Raw genomic sequence first — 25,459 nt, 5'->3', positions numbered from 1 at the left:
AAACAGCTGGATATATGCACATACACACAAACTTCCTTTTTCTATCACATGCAGAACCAAAATAAGAATTAAAAAAAAAAAGTAACTAAGCATTCTTTCTCTCACCAAATTAAGAAATTTTATGAAAACTGTCAAGCGGCAAAGAAGGGAACACATCACCATATCCAATGAAAAATAGTTACATATTATGTACCTACCTTTGAAAATTGATGTCAGGTACATGTCTCACTGCTTTTCTTATAAGTAATACCTTTATTATCAGAAGTACTGTATGTATTTTTAAACAAAGCATCATTTCATAAGTAAAATCCCCTAGTTATTGCCATCCATCAAGAGCATGAATGTGAACGTTCCTTACCTAAGTAAACTACAAGATTTAGATATAAAAGAATATGCATGCAGATTTCAAATACAGATACAGTAGTATTACTGAAATCTTGCTCAAGATCTAACTACAGTACATCATTCTCTAACACTACAGAAAAATTCATTACAACCATATTTCAATTTTCTACATACAACTTACTGAATTTTCTTAAAACTCTCTAACACCATTTTAGGTACAGCTGATATGGAAAAGAATTCACTGTAGACAGTATAGTATTTATTTTATTCATTCACTAGCCATAATATGAAAGAAACTTTCAGTGACAGACTAAGAATTAAGCTTACTCTACTAGGTGGTACTGTAGTTCAAGATCCATGCTAGGCCACATTTTTTTTCACTTCTTTCAAACAGTCTTTAACTACAACAATAACCCAAAGGCATATCAAGCTGAAGTGTCTAAAACCTTTTAAAATGATTTCACTGATCCTTGACACAAAAATACATTTATAAATGATTTCTAACTGATATCTTTGAAAAATTAAATACGTATATAATAAGTTGGAGTACGTAATGACGTAAGAGAGATGAAGATATGAATAAAAGTTCTAATCTAATACAATGGCTGATGAAAGTCCTTAATGTCATAGACAGGGCAGAATAACATAAGAAGGCTGTACATGTGAAGAGATTTGCTCCCTATGGGGACCATTACAAACAGACTTACTCCTCTCATACGCTTACTGTGTTCATAGGTAACAAGACATGAATGAAACCATTTAAAATGGGATGGGCATAAGCTTAACTTGGATAGTTTCTTTTTTTTTGTGTGACCATGATTGTGGACATTCTAAGCAGTTACTTAAAAACATGATTTGTAATTCATAGTCAGGCTTTGAGCCATAAGTGAAAGTATAAGGAGTATGATAATAATACTACTAGTTTAAAATTGGCCTTTGGAAATTGAAATATGCTGATGTAATTAAACAAATGTATCTATATATCTAAGGCCCACCTAACTTCCTATATGTTATATGAATTTTAACCAGAGACATACACACTATGGATTCCATGTTATTGGATGAAGAAAAGATAGTTTTAGTAATTATATTTACTTTAACCCTTGTAATTCTGTTCTACATGAGTAATAAGAAATGTAGCTTAGCATGGATAAAACAATACCAGTTAATATTAAGTTACATTATATATACAGTTGATTATAAATAAATAAATATTTTAGCACGATATGAAAAGAAAAAGTAGAGAACTAGTACTGTGCAAATAGTGTAGTATATGGAAGCACCGCATTTCACCCAAAACTGAAAATATCAGTTATCCACACATACGTCACAGTCAGGCCTGAGTAGATCCAATTTTTCCAGTCATTTCGCTCTCTTAACTTTGCTTGTTCATTAAGCTTGGCACATGTCCGCTTCCGGTCATTTGAACGACCTGACTTGAGGTCACACAACATACGTTTCCTACATTCTTCATCACATTCTTCTTGTGCAACAGAATTCTTCCAGTAAAACCTGTTGAAAATGTGTCAATTAGTAGGATATATGAATCAGTTCTAAAAACTATATACATGAAGAGTAATTCTTTAGAATGGAATAGTACTATAGTACTAGAAATCTACCATTTCAAACAGGTTTCAAACTTTTTATGAAAAGATTACTTTTAAAAAAATAAGTAAAAAATAGCAACTAGACCTATCGATTATCAGCTCATGATAGGTGATATCTCTTGTTCCGCTAATTGAGATGAATCTTTTTTACCTGAGATATTTTTCAAAAAGTTCATCCTCTAACATCATTTTGTACACAAGGTTATTCCACTCTTGAGGGAGGAGGCTCCTCATTTTGTATGCCCTCTGAGCAGAGTACAACTGGTACCATCTTGGTCTTCCATCACGATTGGCTTCATCAAGATTCATGACCCACGTTTCATGGTCTATAACCATCTGTTATAAGAAAAATTTATATTAGTGGTTTATAGTTTTCAACAGGATTTAAAATTGATTTTTTGGATCAGACTACTGAAATAAAATTGAATCGTTAGTTGAGAACCACTTAAAATTATGATATTGATACTATGTAGTGAATACTATAGCAAAAAAGAATCTTCTTTTCAACCAAAGAAACTTGTATGACAAAAATGTCATGATATGGGAATTGTGCAGAACATAAAAAATAAATTTGCAATATGACACTGAAACTCAAATTAGGGACCTAAAGGGAAAACATATTAAATGAATGGTCTGGGGCCAAGGTCTACAAAGCATGAAAACATTTCACTGATAATATATAATCTTTATACTGTTAAGGTACACTACTTCTGAAGCAATAGGTAGCAACTAGAAACGGGTCTTTGATATTTATGCTACTATTTTAGACTTAGTTCATACTTGTCAAAAAATTTGATATTTGACACCCCAAATGCCCATCCTTGAAGGCATAATTACTAACTAAGCCAAATAGCAACTGTTTTGACAAATAATATTAAGGCAAAACGATGGTACATCTTGGCAGAGTTATACCACAGCTAATAAAAATGTAGCCAGACTTTCAGTTCTTTACAACTCTAATGTGGCAAAGCCAAGCATACAGATTAACTCTGCCTCTTGAGAGATTCAGGGTTTTAAAAATACTCATTGGTAAAATATCATTCTACAGTAATCTTACTTGTGAAAAATAAAATGGCAATGATTCTCACAATAAAGAATGAAGTACTGATTTCTGTTCCTATACTGTAATCAACAAAATCTTGAAAATGCAAGGAATAAAGGACAAAGTCTCAGTATCTATCAGCTTTTGAAAAACACAGTACATCTACTGCTAAACTGAGAGGGGAAACATACCATACACAAAATCTGAGGCACTATGATTACAGATATACTAAGACTGCATGACACAACGTTTCTGCCGTATTTTGCAAAGTGTTAACTGTCAGTAGCTCATATTATTTAATATTCAGTCCCTTTCTTGATTACAAATTCACCTTCCATTCCTTGAGTGAAAGATTTGAATTGCAATAATAAAATTGTTTTCAATAATTCCTAGTAAGTAATAAGGACTTAGATTTGCCCAAAAGAAAATAAAAAAGATCAAATACATAACCTTTCTTGAACCTTCATATTCTCCTTCAACAGTATAAAGTCTATACCCTGGATTAAGTTTGTAGTACGAAGTCACCGAAGGTCCAATATAGGCAATATTGGTCACTCTGTGTGGGTTGTGCTCATCATAGAAGAGCTCAAACTCATCAAAATGTGTATGTCCAAAGAACTGAGCAGTAACTGTGGACTCAAACCTGTAAGCAAAGGATTAATAAATATCTTACATTCAAACAACAATAAAAAAATTTTAATAGACACCATTTTTCATTAGAAACTTACAAAAAACTGGAAGTCTTGCATGCACTTTTTCAGAATTAAGTTCAAGACAATAGTACTGTATCCAAATGACTAAACATTATATTTAAAAGCACAAATTCTGCTACAGGTATTTGAGCTGATTTACTGAAACAGTCATGTTGAAATCCCAGAAACCAAAAGAAATTTTTATGTGCCATAAAGTATAGAATAAATGCTTAATTCATTCATTACACATAAGCACCGACTCGATTAGTGTTAAAAAAATGTAGTCATCAAAACCAAAAGACAAAAATAATTCTGCACAAGTAAAGTATGAATCAAACCAGGTTATATCTAACATATTCAGATAAATTTGAGCAAATTTTACCACTAAAATTATCATACGGTAAATAAAAAGCAAAACCTGTAGCAAGTAAGAAATTCCTTCTAAATTTTAACTGCTCTTGTACAGTAGAGCATGATAAACCAAATTTGGTAGTTAACTATTCAGCGTACAAAATTATAAAAAATAAAGTACGGTAAGAGTAAAAAATGGTTCTACTTGTTTAGATTAATTACAACTACAGTAAATTGCACATTTCTAATTAATAATAAATCTTCAAGAAATTAAAAAGAATTATTACAAATAATTTATACAGCTAATTTAGTGCTACACTATGAAACCTCTAACTTTAATTTTTCATTTAGTAAACAACACAAGACTTTTTCACTAATTTATCACTTACTGTATAAGTATGAAGTACAAACTACTGCCTTAAAAGAGCCAATCAGTATCTTTATTGCCAACCAATGAAGAATTCACTAGAAATAATCCTGCACTTTCACGGATTGAGTATAACCCATCCTAACTCATCCATTTCATCTGCTTGAATCTACAGTCCATTTGTGTTGTCACCATCTATCATGCAGTGTCCTTTAACTTTACTTTCAAATTTCTGAGCAGAGCTAATGTTTTTCTTAGTTCATTTGCGTGTGTGTAACTCACATTCTCTCCCTGACTCTACCATGTACTTAAGCAATATGTATATCCTGCCATTTGTCTAGGTCATTTGTCAATAGTCATCTGTTTCATGTTTTCAACAGATTACTCATATTTACCAGGCTGTGGGTTAAGCCTCTGCTTACACTCATCATTACTTCTTTGTGTGTTCATCCAAATCTGAATCCTACTGCAGTATAATTGTAATGTTACTTTCCCTAATGCATACAATCTGTTCATGCATTCAATCTGCGCATCAGGCAATCGACCCCTTATGTAGGGATAACGGTGGGAAAGAAGAGTCTCAGTGTAATAATACTTTCTTATTAAATTCTTAGCGGACCTCCAAGTACCAAAGAAATATGATCCAGTAAGAAAATGGTTTGTATTTACAACACAAAATAATTTCTTAAAAGCCTTTTGGATGAAAATGGCGATTGCATATGTTCAATACAAGTTTCTAGAAACTGCAGTCTGAAGAAAAATTGAAATAAATCTGTATCTTTTCAGAAGTAAGCAGAAAAACTTACCTATTTACAATAGTGTAGTAATTATGGCTCCACACTTTAAGGCAATCATGGTGACCAGGAGGAATGTGCCCCAAGATATGAACTTTCTCGCCTCTCATTTCTGCCCCTTGCAGTTCATAGATCAACCACTGAAGTTCTTGTGCAGGATCAGTGGAATTCATCAGTAACCACCTGATGAACGAAAGATTTTGTGTATTCGGAAATCCAGATGAAACATGCTAAATACTGAAGCACTAAATAAAATTAAAATATCTAGGAGGCAATTAATCATAATCCCGTTTGAATTACAATCCTAAAACCGATATCTACTGACTCAACAGTTTAAAAATCATTAAATATCTTGTTTTATAATTAGGTTCCACATCTTCATAATGTAAAATAAATGTTAAATACCACTTCTCAACAGAGCATAAAATATTATGCTCTATTGAAAAGTGCTATTTAACATTTATTTTACATTCTATGAAGATGTGGAACCTAATCATAAAACAAGATATTTAATGAAAATTAAACTTTCCAAGGCTTGTGCATATGGAATTTTGCTACAGGAAATAATATTCATAAAATTTATAAAAGTCCTAAACTAAAATTTATAAAGTAACTTATTTCCCTAAGAACAAGAAAAACTATGCTTACCAGTTTTTATTATTGCAGTAGTTCATATTTAGGGATATGATTCTGAAGCCAGTTCGCACCAAAACAGAATAGAATGCACCTTTTCTGACAGTTGGCGAGGCTTCATCTGGAAGCCAATGGTTCCACTGACGGTCCAACTCATCATACAACCAGCTGACACCGTAATCACCTCCAATGAAAGGCGGAGGAAAACTAGAAGGCAAAATAAATTGGAATGAGGAATCTGCTGCATGGGACATATTCTGTACTTATACGCTTTACCTCTACGTATTGTTACACTGTAAAAACTCCACAGTTCTATGGAAACTGTAATTAATAAGCTTTAACTACATCGTTTTAAGAAACACTCTAGTACTTTATAGTATTGGATAATTAACTCCACATTTTTAGTAAAACTCATGTACAATTCAAACTCGCTGTTTTGAAGACATTTGGAGGTGTGAGAATCTTGTACTAATTATTTATGGAAAATACAAAAAAAAATGCTTAATGACATGAGACAATGTAACATAAATTGCCTTTCACTGGCGTCTTCTTAGAGCTAAAAATGAATGACATCAAAAGAAGATTGTAATAAAATTTTAATGAAAAATAAAGGTGAAATATGCATTATATTGAGAAAAATTGACAACAGACATTCCTCACAGTTTTGTGTTACTGATAAGATCAGTCACCTGCTAATCTTTACACCTTATATACTGTTAAGTCTCCCTCTGCCTTCAGTCTTCCCTCCATCAATTGCTTTAATTTTTCTATATTTCTTTTACACAGCATGACTTGAGAAATGTTTGTTGTCAATTTTAATCTTATTATGAAGATGTCATTTTTATTCTTTCATTAAAAGTTAACTATATTTTCATTATAAGTTTATGACAGCAAATTTATTTGCATGGTTTGATGCTGGTTTTACTTAGAAAACGGAAAAGTGTAAAAGTCATTATGTACTATACCTGAGTTCATTTGTCGCCATTTTTTAACTTTTTTTATCTAAATATTGTAGTGTATGGATAAATAGTAATAAAATCGAGCTAAGCAGCATTTTAATATTATAAGTTAGAAATGTAGATAAGTCAATATCATGCCCTCATCTGAAAGAGAGAAATCTTAAGATACTTTACATTTCATATACAGATTTAGTTGACATACAAGCCTCTGGTTTGCTTGAATAAAGAAAAACTGCAAGTTTATCTGTAGTCGTATTGTAGTATCTGTAAATACTTAGATACATACTGTAGTGTATACCATACTACATACTACTGAAAAATAACTGAAGGTTTTCATTAATAACTGCTTTGAGGTAATGTGCACATGAATGATGAAAACATGCCGGGTAAAATGTAATAAGAGAAATAATTACGTACCATCAACCGCACATCTGCAATACGAAGCACTTTTTGTAAGTAATAAAGACATAGGAGGTAATGAGTTTAATCTGCATAAGTTAACGATTTGTGATTTCCTCACCTGTTGACTGGAGCAGCCTCGTGATTCCCAAGAGCTGGGAAAATAGGGGTGTGGGGGAAGTAATCTAGAAGCTGCTGAACCGTGGACTTGAGAATCTCCAAGTTCCCTTCTCTCGTCTGATTCCAAATATCGTGTGGAGGTAAGTCCCCTGTCCAGATTATGTAGTCTATATCCTGAAAAGGATGAAAACAGTTTTAAAACAATACAATGGGGAAAAAAGTTCTATTAACTCTAGTAAAAAAAGTAATTTTTTTGCTTACTGAAAAAAGTTATGTTATCCCTATAAAATACCTACATATTTTCTTAGTAGTAATAATTTATTCTGGTAATTCATTGGATCTGTATATAAATCCTTTTCATCTCTGAATCAAGTACTAGCTTAAATTCATGTGCATACTAGATCAAGTACCAAATTCCCGATAAGCTATGCTTAAGTTCAAGAGGAGGCAAGGGTTCTTCATGAAGACCTTAAGGATGATGATTGCATCAGGAAAAGGAACTTTCTTTGCCTATAATCGTTACTGTTACTTCCAAAAAGTTTTTTTTTTTTTTTTTTTTACATCTATAACATAAAGATTACTGGACGACGTTACAAGCAGTGACATATAGCCTACAGAAGTTTGTTTCTTCAAGTGTTGGAAAAGTTTTTGTCGAAGAATGTGGGTGGCTATCAAAATGCTTTTCAGTATCTATGAGACGAGACGATTTTAGAAGTCGCTCCTTCGAAAAATGTTCACTAGTTTGACCTTGATTCGCGAAGAACAGAAAGAACAAAAGACTTGAGGAACAAACAAAACCTTGCTGGAAAAGAAGGAGGAACAAAGAAATGAATAAATTATGTTAACTTCCATAAAAAAAATAAACTTTAAAACCTCAAGTAAAAGCTCTCAGACTTTGTTACAAGACTGTCTAAAATAAATCATATTATGAATGCAGATGATAAACGTACATTTCTTTAGTCGAAACATTCTTGGGAGGTTCAGTTACAACTGAACAACCTAAACAAAACAAAAAAAATTTAAATCATACCTTTCTAAAAACCATACGAGAAAATTCATCCACGATTGTCTTTAGGTGAGGCAATAATAATAAAAGAAAATAACCATTAATCAAGTTTTACTTAAAAGAATGCAAGAAAAAAGCTCATGAGAATAAAAATATGAGAAAGAATTTATCACGGTCACCAGTTCCTGAAGCTCATTGTTATATTCTATCTAATTTACAAATCTGTTTACATGACAAGGATAAATTTAACTCACTATTCCGTCCTGAAGGTACAGAGACCTATGCGTGGATTAAACAAAGATAATCCATTAAGGAAGGAATCATAATTATAGGAGAGATATGTATAACAACATGATTTTTCTTATACAAAGGGACTGGGTATGGTTAGATTTAATAACTCTCACGTTCTATTGCTTTTGTCTCAGACCATTTTGGAAGCCACAAACAGCTGTCTTTTACAACCTTCAAGGTAACAGGAAAATAAGAAGACCAAACAACAACAATAACAATATAGGAGAGGTACACATACCATTTCTTTTTTATACAAAAGGCACTGAATCTAGTTAGACTTAATGACAACACTTAAGTTCTATTCCTTTTGTGACAAACCTTTTGCTAGTCACTAACCGGCATCCCTGTTGTCATCCAGAGCCGCTAATGTAACAGAAAAAGCGAAAATAGCAGCAACATCTGCAACAACAACAATAACAATGATAATATCATCACTTACGGGATGTAAATAAGCAATGTTTTCCAGCATGCTTTCTATGGTCCTCAGAGGAGTGTCACATTTCCGATAGTCTCCCCAGAGCCCGGCTCTCTGGTCAGGCGATTTCACTGGGCCAGAGTTGGCTCGGCAACAGAGCGGCTCGTTGCAGTCTGCATTCGAGCCCTCTTGATACTCCGGGTCGTAGTGGGTGTCTGAGAGGTGGAGAACTTTCAATGTGGGCATCCCTTCCTGCGGATAAACAAGAATAGACCAGGTTGTAACAGGTTTCCTTTCACTTAATAGATATTTTCTACAACATGAGGAAAATTGTAGTTATGCGTTATAAAAGATGCTTTATGAATTATTCCAGAAAATTTTATCGTGGAAGAGAAATCGTAGTCGGCACTACATAAACAATATTAAAACTCTTCATTCGAAAATAGTGATAATATTGTAAAGGAGAGCAAAAATTACGTAGGCTGTCGCTTCTAGAAAGTCGATTAAAAGAAAAGATGATGATTTCATCTTAAATTTCCATTATCAGGGATATCTAAAAAAAAACAAAAAACAAGAACAAAAGCATCAGGAGTGAGACTAAAACTATAGGCCGAAATAACAATATATTTTGAATTTATTACGGGTAACATGTTAATCTAATAGCAACATTAAGGAGCAAAGAAACACAAAAGTAACAGGACAGAACGAAAGTACTCTAGAGTCCGTGGAAGAGCAAGTTGATGGATGTCATGACCAATGCACAAGGAGCGAGACTAAACGATAGGCCTATATAACAACATGTCTGGAATTCACACAGGTTCACATAAATAAGGGTAACATGTTAATCTGATATCAAAATTAAGAAGAAACGAAACACAAAAGTAACAGGAGAGAACGAGGGTATCATTAGAGTCCGTGGAAAAGCATGCTAGTGGATGTCATTGCGAGGAGAGACAAGACAAGTGGCGACTGGCGGGAGGCGGACATCTGCCTCTAACCTGTTACAACTCACCGGAGGAGCCTGTGGTGGAGGGACGTAAGGTTTCGGAATGGGAGGGAAGGCGACCCTCCACTCGTGGAAGGGGTTGTAGGGGACACCGCAGATGTCGCCTATCACGAAGCCGCAGATCTCTTCGGGGGACATCATCAGCTGTTCCACGACGTAAACGACTTCATCCTGCGGAGGAGGACGTCGTCAGGTATATAACAAGTTTTCGGTGGTATATATGGAACATATTTCTTCAATTCAAATGGACAAGGAAGAAATGGTCATATATGGAGACAGACAAGCAAACACAAACATACACACACACACACATACATACATACATACATACATACATACATACATACATGTATGGTGTGTGTTCGAGCGCCTCTTCGTTGTGTACTGTCAACACTTCTTCCCCTTCCTTGCAACTTACCGCCATAAGGTGGATTATTCCAAAGCAGACTCTGGGCGTCTCGATTTTAAAAGACGTACACAGTTTGGAGGCCGCTCTAATAATGTCATCCCTCGTCTTCCCGTTCTGGACGTAGTGTTGCAATAAACCCACACCTGAAAAAGACAAGAAGGTGGAGGAGTTACTCTATAAGCTCTAGAAATCTAGTCACTTTCTCATTAACATGTTGATATTTTCATAACAATCAGTTTATCCAATAAAACTCTGTTCGTTATCAAAGTATGCGGAAGTGCATCATCCCATTTTACGGATATTGAAAATAAAAAATATAAAAAACTGGTTTTGAGCATTAGGCCTTCTCGAAAATATTCTATCAAATTCGAACAGCACCTTTCTAATCGACATCTGATAACTTTTATCAGATCTCAAACAAACCTCATTTGCTCTACAGCAGCGGATATTGAAATGTAATATATTCACTCTTTCTCAAGCCATCCTAACGGAGATCTGTTTAAGGACATTTGTCTGCATACACACGTGTGTAGGTAGGTATTTGCACATGTAAGTGTCTAGCCTGGACCAAGCTTTTAAAAGCGGTCTAGCCATCTGCGCCCTTCAGGAAGACAACCATTATGTAAGTCGAAGCATTAATGGTCCTACAGGATAAAAGCAGAACAGGCATGAATGACGAAGGTCGTGCCATTTAATCCTACAGTGCAGTGTTATCATTTCCATTTCTAGACCGGGAAAATAACTGAGCATAGCAGTGACCTATGAAAGCATAAGCACGATGATGAAATAACATACCAATGATCAATCCAAGCAGTTATTTAAGAAGTCATAAGTCAATGATGAATACCATAACAATGATAAAACACAAGGCATGACCTATAGAGCAATAATTACAATGATGAATACCATAACAATGATAAAACACAAGGCAGTGATCTATGAAAGCAATAAGTACAATGATGAATACCATAACAATGATAAAACACAAGGCAGGGACCTATGCAAGCAATAAGTACAATGACGATCACCATAACTATGATGAAACACAAGGCAGTGATCTATGAAAGCAATAAGTACAATGATGATCACCATAACAATGATAAAACACAAGGCAGTGGCCTATGAAAGTAAAAATTACAATGATGATCAACCACAACAAAGATAAAACAGTATACGGTATCAAAGGAAGATGGCTCCAGCATTATGATTACAGAAATAATTTTCTTTCTTGCAAAATTTCATCAACAATTTCCTGCCTCAAATGCGGAGAGATTTTTGACACTTCACTTCAAAGGCAACAGGATGAAAAGTCAAGATCTCTTAACAAAACCAAAGTTTGCAGGAGAGATAAGGGGAACTTAGGTTTTTTTTTAAGGGAAACAAATTCTGAACTTTCTGCCAGGAAAGCTACGTTATTTCTTTTCAGGGGAGATTGTGAACTTTAGCCAGGAAAGCTACGTTATTTCTTTTCATAGGAGAAATTGTGAACTTTAGCCAGGAAAGCTACGTTATTTCTTTTCAGGGGAGAAATTGTGAACTTTAGCCAGGAAAGCTACGTTATTTCTTTTCAGAGAATTGTGAACTTTAGCAGGAAAGCTACGTTATTTCTTTTCAGGGGAGAAATTGTGAACTTTAGCCAGGAAAGCTACGTTATTTCTTTTCAGGGGAGAAATTGTGAACTTTAGCCAGGAAAGCTACGTTATTTCTTTTCAGGGGAGAAATTGTGAACTTTAGCCAGGAAAGCTACGTTATTTCTTTTCAGGGGAGAAATTGTGAACTTTAGCAGGAAAGCGAAAGCTACGTTATTTCTTTTCAGGGGAGAAATTGTGAACTTTAGCCAGGAAAGCTACGTTATTTCTTTTCAGGGGAGAAATTGTGAACTTTAGCCAGGAAAGCTACGTTATTTCTTTTCAGGGGAGAAATTGTGAACTTTAGCCAGGAAGCTACGTTATTTCTTTTCAGGGAGAAATTGTGAACTTTAGCCAGGAAAGCTACGTTATTTCTTTTCAGGGGAGAAATTGTGAACTTTAGCCAGGAAAGCTACGTTATTTCTTTCAGGGAAGAAATTCTGAACTTTAGCCAGGAAAGCTACGTTATTTCTTTTCAGGGGAGAAATTGTGAACTTTAGCCAGGAAAGCTACGTTATTTCTTTTCAGGGGAGAAATTGTGAACTTAGCCAGGAAAGCTACGTTATTTCTTTCAGGGAAGAAATTCTGAACTTTAGCCAGAAAGCTACGTTTTTTTCTTTTCAGGGGAGAAATTGTGAACTTTTGCCAGGAAAGCTACGTTTTTTTTCTTTCAGGGGAGAAATTCTGACTTTTTTGCAAAGGAATTGAGTACGTTTTTTTTTTTAAGGGAAAAAGGGACATGGCAACAGGGGGAGGGGGAACAGAAACTTCGAGGGAATTCGTAAATTAGGGATAAAAGGAAAGGACCCATCACTGTAGACAGCTACAGAGCCTAATTTCAGTTAATGTGAAAGAGGGCTAAACAAATTTGGTGTATGGGGGTCACTCAGATGGGAGGAAAGAAATGCTAGCTCCTGTCATCACAAGAATCTGGAAAGTTACAATTCCAGTCACCACTACTAAACTATGATTAAAAACGTACACCGTGAAAGTAGAAGACCTAATCTTTAAAGGTATATTTAACGATACTCTTACAAAACCCTCAGGATGCTGATAAAGCAGAACACGAATAATTCTACTGTCGCCAAACAAAATCGAAAATCTGGAATGGAGAAGATAACGCTGCCTCTTGTCATGAACCAGATTGACTGAAGAAAGAAAAAAGCTGAAAAGTTTGGAGGAAAACGGCAAATCCAAGTTTAATTCTAACGACTGAAAGAATAATTGACTGTAAAATTATGTCTAAATTCGATAACACGAGTTCATCTTCCTATAAGTAATACACAGCAATCTAAGTTTTTATAGACTTTAAGGAGCACAGATTGCAGCACGAGATCTGAATGAACTCGGAGGGAAGCAACACTGAGTGAAGGATTTGTGAATTGGAAAGATTTTTTTTCTTTTTTTATTTTTGAGAAAGAAGCAGGTGAACGAGGTGTGCAGGACCGTGGGTTGGGGAACTACTTTAAATCTACCCTTCCAATACATCTGGCGCCTTTAAACAAGCAGTGCGCTAAGTATCTATCTATATATATAAATATATAAATTCGATATATATATAGATAAATATATATATATATATATATATAAATATATATAAATATATATATCTATATTATGTATATATATATATATATATATATATATATATATTATATATATATATATATATATATATATATATATATATATTTATATATTATTAATATATATACACACACACACACACACACAACACACACATATATATAATATATATATATATATATATATATATATATATATATATATATATATACGTATATATATATATATATATATATATATATATATATATATATATATATATATATATATATATATATTACGTTTATGAGAGAGAGAATTATGATAATCTGAACAAAAACTAATAAAAGATGGTTGGAACCAGAAGAGTGTAGATGTAGTAACTTCAGAAAAAAAATGACAACCTTAAATTATGCACGCTATGCAGCTGAGCGAAATGGACTACAAAAAAAAAAGTTCTTGTATTCATGTAACCAGAATGGTAAAGCAAATAAAAGGAGTACCATTTATAACCACAAAGAGATACAAAATATTAGTCTAAGGAGATGACTAACGTCCAGAGCTGTAGGCAATAAAGGAAGATGTAAATGCAGGTATGTTTCTGCATTACAGATTTATATCCAGACGAGAGCACAGAACACTTTCAGTTTGTGACTGGAACAGACTTTCTACGGCCAAACGGCCGTGACTCGCAAGTTTTCTCAGGCTAGTCGTCAGCGCTTCTGAAGACTACGTACGATTTTAGGAATCAGAGAAATGAGACATCTTTTTCTATAGTTTCCCACGTCTTCGAAAATCGAGAAAGAATTCGAGAGATTTAAAACAAAAATAGACGCTATCATACATGCTACATTTTTTTCACAATCAATACTCCAAGTAATAATGATGCCTTTTTAAAAGGTCGTTTGGATAAATTTCGCGAGAGAGAGAGAGAGAGAGAGAGAGAGAGAGAGAGAGAGAGAGAGAGAGAGAGCCTCCTATTATGTAAACTAGAAAAGTTTATGTAGTATATTTTCAAGGCGTACTATACTTTTAAGTAACAATATATATATATATATATATATATATATATATATATATATATATGGAGTATCTTCTTAATTAGTTGACTACAAATGTATCAGCACTTGAACTGGGAGCGTTGCATTCTGTAAATATTATTAGAATGAATTTTGTAATTTCCATTGCGAGAAAGTTAAAATTTATTCTGTTTCAGCTCGTCAAACGTCAACAGTGTTTGAGTAAAGTTTCTAAAAACCATTCTGGGGGCAAAAGCCATACAAATGGTCGTCAGCAAGCTTAACGTCTCCCTCAGAGAAACACACAGGAGGGCAGGCGGGTCTCTCGTCTTGCCATTTTTACGCGTAGGACTTGAATTTCAGCTTTTATCATTAAATCCACGACGAATAACAACCTGTTCATCAAAAATCGCCCATTTAGTCGACAGTGTATTATAAAGGTAAACAACTGTATTTTGCAAATGACGGTCTCACATACGAAAATGGTTTCTTGAAATCGAAGCCTACCATTAAAAGTAATAAAAGAAATTCATGCCTTTGAGCATAAAAAAAAAAAAAAAAAAAAAAACAAGGCAAAGCACAGGTCAAACGATATTGTTTGAATTTTGAAATGTGTTCCCTTGAAACGACCAATCAGCGGAAGAACGAAATGGCCAATGGATTTACTAAGTTCAAACCTTCAGGAAACGTTTATTCTATAGGAGTTTCTAAGACTTACTAGCCTTTTAAGGATCTGTCATTACCTGGATGATAACTGGGATTTAGAGTGCTTGAAAATTACAATTAAACCTAACAGCAAAGGAATTCTTTTACTTTCACAAAGGAGTTCCTGTTCGACAGACAGCTATCAATCCATTCTCTGGAAATGACGTACAGCGAAGGCATCCAGGTCGACAGGTTCCCCGAACCTCTCTGTAAACATGAGGGACTCGAAGCAAGGGAAAGTAGGCGGTGTGGAAAGAAAAGGAAATCATGAGTGAAGAAGTCATTCCTACTTTTTATAAAGACTTTCCTCTTTAGTACAGTTTTTTATAGGTTTTCCCGTTTGTTTTTGTTTTTCCGCCTTTCATGCGAAATTATAGATAATGGCCGACAAATTACAAAAATAACAACCATTTCTGATTTTAGTATCATATTTTCAACGAACCACCGAATCTTTGTGGTAGGGGAGAGGGGCCAAAGTTGGTAACTCTTACTCATTAACTGGAATTGGTATGTATGTACATATATTGCTATTTAGCCTCCCTTGTCGCACTCAAGACCCGACGTTTTTTATCAACTTATTTAATCTTATACTTTCACGTCCACAAAAAGAAGTAGCACTCATAATGCTGCTCTTACAAACATCGTTGCAAGCCTCATGTCACAGTCAAAATGTGTGACATTTGAAGAATGGTCCTTAAAGTGTAAGTCCGAGAAATTACAACTTTTGTTTTTTAACATGACCAATACAAAATTTCACCAGATGTCGGCAACTTCCGTTGAGGTGTAAAAAGGGAAATGACTTGGAAGAAACTTTTCTGAACCAGTGAATAAAAAGCAAGAAGGTCAAAGTTAATGATGGAAATCAGAGCAAACAAATAAAATGTTGTCTCAGGGAGAGAGAGAGAGAGAGAGAGAGAGAGAGAGAGAGAGAGAGAGAGAGAGAGAGAGTCCACCCGGTGGGGTGAGGATTACCTCATCGAGGCATTCCCGTTTTAAACATATTTGTTAGTGTACTACACCCTGTCGGCTTATTAGTAATTAATGTGTAGGTGTGTCTCTCCTCCCACTCAGGCTGCAACCTAAAACAGTTGACAGACAACTAGATATTTACTCCGATAGTCAACAACACAGGCACATTGGATAGAGAAACAAGCCCCATCGCCTGGGGAACGATCATGCACCCACTCGACTGTGAACCACGAGAGAGAGAGAGAGTGAGTGGAGAGAACAAGAGAGGAGAGGAGAGAGAGAGAGAGAGAGAGAGAGAGAGAGAGAGAGAGAGAGAGAGAGTGGAAAAATCGACAGTTTTAAAAATAGCAACCAATTTTGACAATGACGATCAATTTCGGGCGTGAAACCACAAAAGAAGATTGACAGAAAGGAGAGAGAGAGAGATTGAGAGAGAGGAGAGAGAGAGAGAGAGAGAGAGACGATCAGAGAGATGAGAGAGAGAGAGGAGAGAGATGGGGGGGGGGGGGGGGGGGAGGAATCACAATTTTGAAAATAGCAACCAATTATGACACAATGTCGATCAAATTCCAGGGGTGTGAAACCCCCCCGCCCCCCAAAAGAAGATTGACAGGAAGAGAGAGAGAAGAGAGAGAGAGACGCGAGAGAGAGAAGTAGAGAGAGAGTGAGAGAGAGAGAGATAGAGAGAGGAGATGGGGGGGCGGGGGGGAGGAATCGATCCAATTTTGGAAAATAGCAAGACCCAAGTTTTGACAATGTCGATCAATTCCGGGCGTGAAACGACAAAAGAAGATTGACAGGAAGGAGAGAGAGAGAGAGAGAGAGAGAGAGAGAGAGAGAGAGAGAGAGAGAGAGAGAGAGAGAGAGGGGGGGGGGGGGGGGGGCGAATCGACAGTTTTGAAAATAGCAACCAATTTTGACAATGTCGACCAATTTCGGGCGTGAAACCACAAAAGAAGATTGACAGGAAGGAGAAAATAGTAACCAATTTTGACAATGTCGATCAATTTCGGGCGTGAAACCTCAAAAGAAGATTGGCAGAAAGGAGAGAGAGAGAGAGAGAGAGAGAGAGAGAGAGAGAGAGAGAGAGAGAGAGAGAGAATTCCTCACCTGCTTTACACGCGTTGCATGACATCGTCGACATAATGGACGTCTCGATCTCCTTCACAACTTGTTCGAAGTCAAGGAACTTGCCCAAGTTGGACAGGAACTTGGGCAGACGGGGGCCTCCAATCAACTTGCCCTCTCGCTTCCCGACCTTTTGGAGTTCGTCGTCAATCTCCAGGCGGAGCGCGGTGTAGTTCAGTCTAGAAAAAGTTTCAACTATCAATTTTTTCCTCGTACTTGAAAAAGATTAAACTATCAATTTTTTCCTCGTACATTCAATGTACGTGTGTATCACTGTCAGTGATATACAGGTACTGAAGACTACTCCAAGTCAATGTATATTCTTAGAAAATTATTTTCCTTATGGATTCAAACAATATGAACTATATATAAATACCTGGTAGAAGTTGCATGTAAATGTATATTTTTTTATAAAATAATTTTTACGAAGTTACTTGTAAATGTATATTTTTATAAAATCATTTTTTTACGAATTCAGAAAGAATGTGAATCTGATGAACATGCAATGTAGATTTTCAGATTATTATTTTTGATAAATTGAAAAAGAATGTGAGCCATACACTCACATTTGAAGACAGTTACATGTAAATTATATTTTTACAAGACTATTTTATTTCATAATTCACAAGAATGTGAACTATTATATATAAATACCCGGTGAAAGTCGCAAGTATACGTAGGTACATTTTCACATGATTATTTTTTCATAATTCAAGAGGAATGTGAACAAATATACACATACCTGAAGAAAGTTAAATGTCAATGCATATTTTTAGAATATTATTCTTTTTATGAATTCAAAAAGAATTTGAAGCATATATACATACCTGAAAAACATACAAGTAAATGTATATTTTCACAATAATACTTCTTTCATAAATTCAAAAAGAATGTGACAAGTACATAAACGCATGAAGAAACTGACGTGTAAGTGTATTATCCGTACTGAAAAACTTCAATTTTAAAAATCCATGAGTAATGCTAAAATTTGTTCTGTAATATATGAATATCGAAAAAGAATTGTATTATTTATAAATGCGTCATAAAAAGTTCAAATCCAAACCATGACACTTAAAAAAAAAACACACACACACACAGAAATCCCATCTTACTTGGCAGGGTCGAACTGTTCTATCTTTTTCTTCTCCGCCTCGGTAGTAGGGAGCGGGTATGCGGTCTCGTTGTCCCCACCGGGGGCATCGGGGTAGGAGACGAGGAGTACCCCATCATATAATTCTTCGCCCTCGTCGAAGGCTTGCAAAGGGTCGAGGGCAGCATCGTGCGAAAGAGTTGGTAATAATGGGCTACCTGGGAGCACATGAGAGTGAAATGGATAAAATATTTATAGGCAGAATAAATACTCAATACACGAACACTATACACACACACACACACACACACACACACACACACACACACACACATATATATATATATATATATACATATATATATACTGGTATATGTCTGTTTGTTACAACAGAATTCCATCTAATAAAAGGAGCCCATAAAAACGCCAACATATAGAGAGAAAGTACTAGGTATATAAATACCGCCTTTGCAGTAACGGTAATTTTTCTCATTCATTACCTACCTGAAGAGAGAGACTGCAGTCTCTGGAATATAGTAGTACTTTCTTTCTATTTCTTAACGTTTTTGTGGGCTCCTTTTATTAGTATATCATATATATATATATATATATATATATATATATATATATATATATATATATATATACTATATGTATATATGTATATATTTATATATCTATATATATACATATGGAGAGAGGGAGAGTAGAGAGAGAGAGAGAGAGAGAGAGAGAGAGAGAGAGAGAGAGAGAGAGAGAGAGAATGCACTGCAGAGAAAGATATTAAAAAAGAAAAATGTTATATCACGAAAAATAGTTAAAATTGAGAACGAGATGAAAAATTCTATAAATTGAAAATAATAAAATATCGATAACAAGTGACGAAGGGCTGACGTCAGCCTTACCTGCAGCAGCCGAGATCAGCAGAAAGAAAACTAAACATGGTGAAGTAACCATATTACAGCCTCGCCTGCTCCCCGCTACCTGTCGAAGACAAGGGAGAATAATATCGTAAATATAATGGAAAATATTCACCATTGTTATTCTGGACTCCAAGATGGTGCGTGGATGAATTAGGAATAATGGAGCCATGATGCAAAAAAAAAAGATTAATTATACATACACACATGTATATACACATACATACATATACATGTATGTATGTATAACTGAATCACGAAAGTTTGGAACGTGATAAATGCATAAATAAAGGTGTAAGCCACGAAGGAAAGATAAACACTGGAGTAGCTACAAGATCTTTCCACTCACGTCCTTTACTTAGCAGACCGACTGTATGTATGTATGTATGTATGTATGTATGTATGTATGTATGTATGTATGTATGTATGTATGTGTAATTATCCCATAAAACTGAAAGTCAAGACTTTACTTCATGAGCATTAATTTGACACAATTATTTCTTCGTATTCTTGAATATTACAGTTTCTGAGTATGTGTGCTCGTGAACTTACCAGTTTGACATTTGATAATTATTGGCAAAAAGTACAGGACTTTCTGAAACATCTGTAATACATAATGCATTATTACATTTCCTTCACCACTACATATTGTTTCTTATGTCTCATATTGCACTACTGCTTTCATTATATTACATATATTATTTCAAAAATTATCTAGAACTTCTGCAGCCTTGTATTAAATTTTTTATACGCATCAGTTGTGGCTATTTCGCCGCCGCCCTTCCACACACACACACACACACACACACACACACACACACACACACACACACACACACACACACAAATACTGACTACGCCCGTGCTATTCACTGCGCTCCCATGAAAAATCAGTGTGAAAACCTGGCAATATTAAAATAAACTGAACTATTCAAACAATAGTTTTGACTGATAGGGAAAAGTAAGTTAAAAGAATTATCTATAACTGACAAATACGAGTAAAATATGGGCCGCCTGGTGGATAAAGTGAGGTCTGATAAGAGGGGCATAAAAATAAACGTAGAAGATGGGTATAAAAAATAAACGTAGAAGAGAGACATAAAAATATACGTAGAAGAGGGACATAAAAATAAGCGTAGAAGAGGGGGCAAAATGTAGAAGAGGGACGTAAAAATAAACGTAGAAGAGGGGCATAACAATAAAAGTAGATGGGTATAAAAAATAAACGTAGAAGAGGGAAATAAAGAATAAAAGTAGAAGAGGGGTATAAAAATAAACGCACTAGATGAAATGAATTGATGACAGACATTTCTCATTGTCGGCATTGTCGGAGACCCAAGATCTCTCCAGTTCAAAAAGCTCGTTCCCCATGAAGTTACCAAACAAAATATCAGACTGACATTTGAAAATTACACGTGATTACAAACTACTGGGTGTTCACAGCATGAAGAATAAGAAAAACGTTAACTTTGTGTCATGTATTGCTATTTGCAAAGTTTTTTAAAGGAATTTATATCTTAAAAAACGCCAAAGGAGATGTCAATCGATATTTCAAAATCACCAATGATTTCGCGGTACTCAGAGACAATCTGTTTAGCCAGATTTCTCGTTACAAAGCCTTTTCAGGAACGTAAGTTTTAAATAATGTGGTAGTGGATATCAGGCTTTCCGTAAAAAGGACACAAAGGAACGCAATCGAATCTCTTAAAAAAAAAAAAAAAAAAAAAAAAAAAAAAAAAAAAAACTACTCACCGAGCGTCAATTAATCTCAGGTCGTGTACGAGAGATTTCACGGTCACGTTAGGTTGCCGCCTGAGGGCGTGGTTCAATTTATTTTATTTTTCATTTATTTATTTTTTTTTTTTTTCAGAATTCTTGACTAATACAAAATTATTCATCTCCGTATACGTAAGGTCATGTATAACCCTATCGATAAGGTCCTGAGAAGGGCAAAAGACTTTTTAGGACGTATTCTATCATAATACTAATCGATAAGGTCCTGAGAAGGGCAAAAGACTTTTTAGGACGTATTCTATCATGATACTAACCAATCAAAGACATAATTAAAAACTGACTGGTTACCACGCAAGAAACTAGGCAATAATAATTACGAGTGCATAAGCCTATTTCTTTTCGAGTTGCGTGTCTGAAAAACACGCAACACAAGATTAAGTAATATTCTTATGTATGATGGTAAGGTCTTAAAAACGTTTCCGATAAAGATATTTCCATTCATACACTTGCTCGCTTTTCCTCTTTTGAGACAACTGACAGTCCTGTGCGAAGATGCGCAAAACGAAATAGCCACATCACCAAAACAACGGGTGTTCTTTCGCTAAGAAGTCTAATTTTGAAGGTTCCAAGTTTTGCATTGATAAGTGCTGGCCACAGGCTTCACTAAGCAAAGCTGCTCTCAAAGAAACACTCGATGTCATTTATTTTTTGTTCATCCACTGCACCTCATCAGAAGATTTTATTCATTCGTTTGATTTTATTTTGCTTTTATTTGTTGTTAATCTTATTTTTAATTCGTTATTTCCCCTATCTGTCTTGATGTGTGACTGTTTTCATATTCTCCTGTGGCCTGAAGCATTCTGCGTTTAAAAGTAGAGCAATAATAATATTAGTAAGGGGACCCAGTTCTAATTTTGGTTCGTGTAACTGTGGTTGTTAGTGGTTGTTAGTGTCAAACTGGTAAGCTAATCAGGACTTCCTTTACCGCCCAACGGGGAAAATCGCGCAGAAAATGAAACCCAAGCGTCAGATGCGTCCATTCAGGATGCTGCTGAATGAGAATGAACTGAATCGCGAAGCATGCTTGCTCTGGTGCTGACTTCAAACTCCTCTAATTCAAGGGCAAAAGGATTCATCGTGGGTTCGAATTCCACGAAATAACTGCGTCGTTAACGAGGAAAACTAAACCATATTCCACCGCCAAAGTTATCATTTTATTATAATAAATTTTCTGGGTCTCAATCTTAAAGGAACATGTATACTAAACGTCAAATGAAATACTTTTCACTATCCTTCGGCGCATATTTCACTTGTTTTATTCAATAGTCACGTCCGCTTCTCTTAAAAATTAGCAAAATAAATGTCGTTCCGGTAAAGTCAGGCGTACCGCCCTGAAACAAACGCCACCCCCCATCCCAAAGAAAGAAAGAAAAAAAAAAGACATGAATTAAAACTGGAAGAATAAGGCGTAAACCATTCACGTCCATTATAAAAAAAAAAAAAAACATTATTTCATTATTTTCATGTGGATGATTCAACTAAAAAGCAAAAAGCGGAAGGATTACAAATGACGCCGATGGCGATGAAGCATTGTACCGAGCCGACTCTACTTTTTCCTTTTGTTATTTTCCACGTTTTCGAAATCGACAAGTCAGGCTCGACAATTTCGAACAAAGGCCCAGAGGTGTCGGCTTCGACACGCTGCAGAATGAGTCGAGAACATCGACCCGTAAACGACCCTTCATGTCAATGGTCGAATTACGTGTTCGAATGATGTCATCGATAGAGTGTTACGAAACCGTCCTTTCTCTTCCTCGTTCATAGTTGTGGGTACCTGCAACAGTTCTCATGGAGACTGTAAGTACTGATTCGTAACTGGTTTATCAGTGATGCCTGGGCATGAACTGTTATAATGCCAAAACTTGACTGATTATCCAGTCTCTTAGCAAAAACCAATTGAACCGTTTATTATTATTATTATTATTATTATTATTATTATTATTATTTTAGTAGATGAAACCTATTAACATGGAACAAGCACACCAAAGGGGCCATTGACTTGAAATTCAAGTTCCCATAGAATGTCGGTTTCAGCCTCCCACCGCAGACCCCACACTGCAGCAGTAACTGATCTTGATGCGGAGCCAGTGATATTTCATCGGCTTTGGTGAGACACTTGATTCTTAGTGCTTGAAAATAATGGACGTGCCTGTCATAAGATTCTTTTCTTCGCTGTCCGTAAGGGTTGCTAATTTTTGTAGTATCACTTTGAAATGATCCGTCTCTTGTCTGGACTTCAAATACGACCGGTTTTCTTTCCTTCAACAAAGTTACCGACAATTTCAAACCACAGTTGGTAGACCTCATTGGCTGTGTTCTCTATAAAGATTATTGCAAAATAAAAATTCCAACTATTCTCTTCATCAGTGGCTCTGTTTTTAATTTGTGTATTTGCTTATACATTTTCGGGTAGGGCGTCACTTTTTCAGCCAAGATGTCAAATTATTCTTTTCCCGAAATGTCTAATGAAAAATCTTGGCCGGAAATAGGACAGAGCAGCCATTGACATAAAGTCATAAACGAAAGCAGAAATCGCCAGTTTATTCTGCCATTAGCACTGACAATCTTAGCACTTAGTCATCATGGCTGAGAGAAGCTGATTTCGATCTAAGAAAACAAATTTGATAGGACTGTGCGAAGGAGAGATAAAATCAACCTATATCTCCTTTGACAGCTTAGTGGATAAGTCCGCCACCTGTGTGTCAAACCCAAAAGGCATTAGGTGGGTTCGAATTCAGCCTTGGCTGATGTAGTTGTCATATGCAGTTCCCGATGTGTGCAAGTTATTATTCCTAAAGTAATGCGAATTCAATTTAAAGACATATACATATATAATATGTATATAAACTGCATGGGTGTGCAGGCGTCTCTTTCTACATCTGCTATATCTACAACATTTTCATATTTCCCACAAATTTCAAGACAATACAGACTTCCCTTCGCTCCTGAATATTAAACGTTAAAATGATTCAGAAGCAAACACAGCTACCGTGAATCTACGGCTGGAGTGTCTTAGCAACAGATCGAAATTCAGAAGAGATAACCTCGACATGACGAAGCTGCCATAAAAATACCGTTGCCTATAACTTCAACGATGCGATAAGAGCGAAGAGACCACCAGACAAGGCCTCTCCGTATCTCTAGGTTACTAACTTGAAAGTTGAGTCGTCGACCTTCTCCAGAGAAACAGCCGAGGATAGAAAATATAATGTCGTTGCGCAAACAATATGCATTATCTATTAATGTATAGAATTTAGGCGACAAGCCAAGCGCCGGATCTAAAGATGTCATTCAGCGCTGAAACGCTGAAACGCTGAAACGCTGTAGCTTAAAAGGTTTGGAAGGTGTAACAGGTGGAAAGCCTCGCAGCGGCACTGTGAATCAATTATCAGAGAAGGTGGAAAGTACGATGGAAGAAAGCGAATATGAACGGAGGTACAGTTAAAGGAATGAACGGGGTTGCAGCTAAGGGCCGATGGGGAGGCTGCAAAGAACCTTAAGTAATGCATACATTGCACCGCATGAGGTGCACTGACGGCACTATCCCCTTACGGGGGCTTTTATGAATGTAATAATGCACGCTAAATTCCAAGAAGGGCAGGTTGGATAATATGATCAATGTCGACCTAAGTAGTTAATGAAGAACCTGATAATCACTCTACTTCAGAGAGTTTTGGCCAAGACCGGAGAGGGGTATGGGTCTAGGAGCTTCGTTTGAGCTACACACACACACACACACACACACACACACACACACACATATATATATATATATATATATATATAATATATATATATATATATATATAGTCACTTCTATTCGAGACTTTTTCAATATTCACAATTATCGTTAAATATCGAAATCAATACCTTGGGAATATGTAGCACTCAAAGGGGAATTATGACCGATAGTGCATCTGCACCGGCCAAGAAGACTCTTGATAGTCGAATGGTCAAAGTCAACTGCCTATCATGCATGATGATCAAAGGCCCGGTTCGCAACTTGCCAACGCATGTCCAAAATTCCCTTTTGGATGCAAATTATTCCAAAGATAAAGTGAATTCGACATTTAACGCCATTTGTGACTAAATAATTATGTATGTATACGTATATATATATATATATATATATATATATATATATACTATATATATATATATATATATATATATATATATATATATATATATATATGCTTAAAAA

The 25,459-nt window shown here is 35.4% G+C and overlaps 1 protein-coding gene across 4 annotated transcripts in view; it reads right to left on the bottom strand.

The window, feature by feature from the left end:
* Positions 1 to 25,459, bottom strand: part of LOC135214831 (sphingomyelin phosphodiesterase-like) — a 94,617-nt gene that overhangs the window by 8,753 nt on the left and 60,405 nt on the right. For 3 of the 4 annotated variants that reach the window (XM_064249225.1, XM_064249227.1, XM_064249226.1), the window contains 12 exons: positions 19,447 to 19,525; positions 18,564 to 18,759; positions 17,434 to 17,630; positions 10,446 to 10,579; positions 10,034 to 10,198; positions 9,046 to 9,273; positions 7,311 to 7,483; positions 5,847 to 6,038; positions 5,211 to 5,381; positions 3,445 to 3,637; positions 2,104 to 2,288; positions 1,672 to 1,857 (listed from right to left, as the gene is read on the bottom strand). In XM_064249225.1, the coding sequence (XP_064105295.1) occupies positions 1,672 to 1,857; positions 2,104 to 2,288; positions 3,445 to 3,637; positions 5,211 to 5,381; positions 5,847 to 6,038; positions 7,311 to 7,483; positions 9,046 to 9,273; positions 10,034 to 10,198; positions 10,446 to 10,579; positions 17,434 to 17,630; positions 18,564 to 18,759; positions 19,447 to 19,498 (2,072 nt within the window). In that variant the 5' untranslated portion in view covers positions 19,499 to 19,525. Of the gene's footprint in view, positions 1 to 591; positions 1,858 to 2,103; positions 2,289 to 3,444; positions 3,638 to 5,210; positions 5,382 to 5,846; positions 6,039 to 7,310; positions 7,484 to 9,045; positions 9,274 to 10,033; positions 10,199 to 10,445; positions 10,580 to 17,433; positions 17,631 to 18,563; positions 18,760 to 19,446; positions 19,526 to 25,459 lie in introns of those variants that run through there. The other variant, XM_064249228.1, reaches the window with a different exon arrangement.

The sequence above is a fragment of the Macrobrachium nipponense genome, chromosome 46 (assembly GCF_015104395.2).
Source record: "Macrobrachium nipponense isolate FS-2020 chromosome 46, ASM1510439v2, whole genome shotgun sequence".
Lineage (NCBI taxonomy): Eukaryota > Metazoa > Arthropoda > Malacostraca > Decapoda > Palaemonidae > Macrobrachium > Macrobrachium nipponense.
Note: the sequence above shows the minus strand (reverse complement) of the source record. Positions and strands in the feature narration are given on the sequence as shown.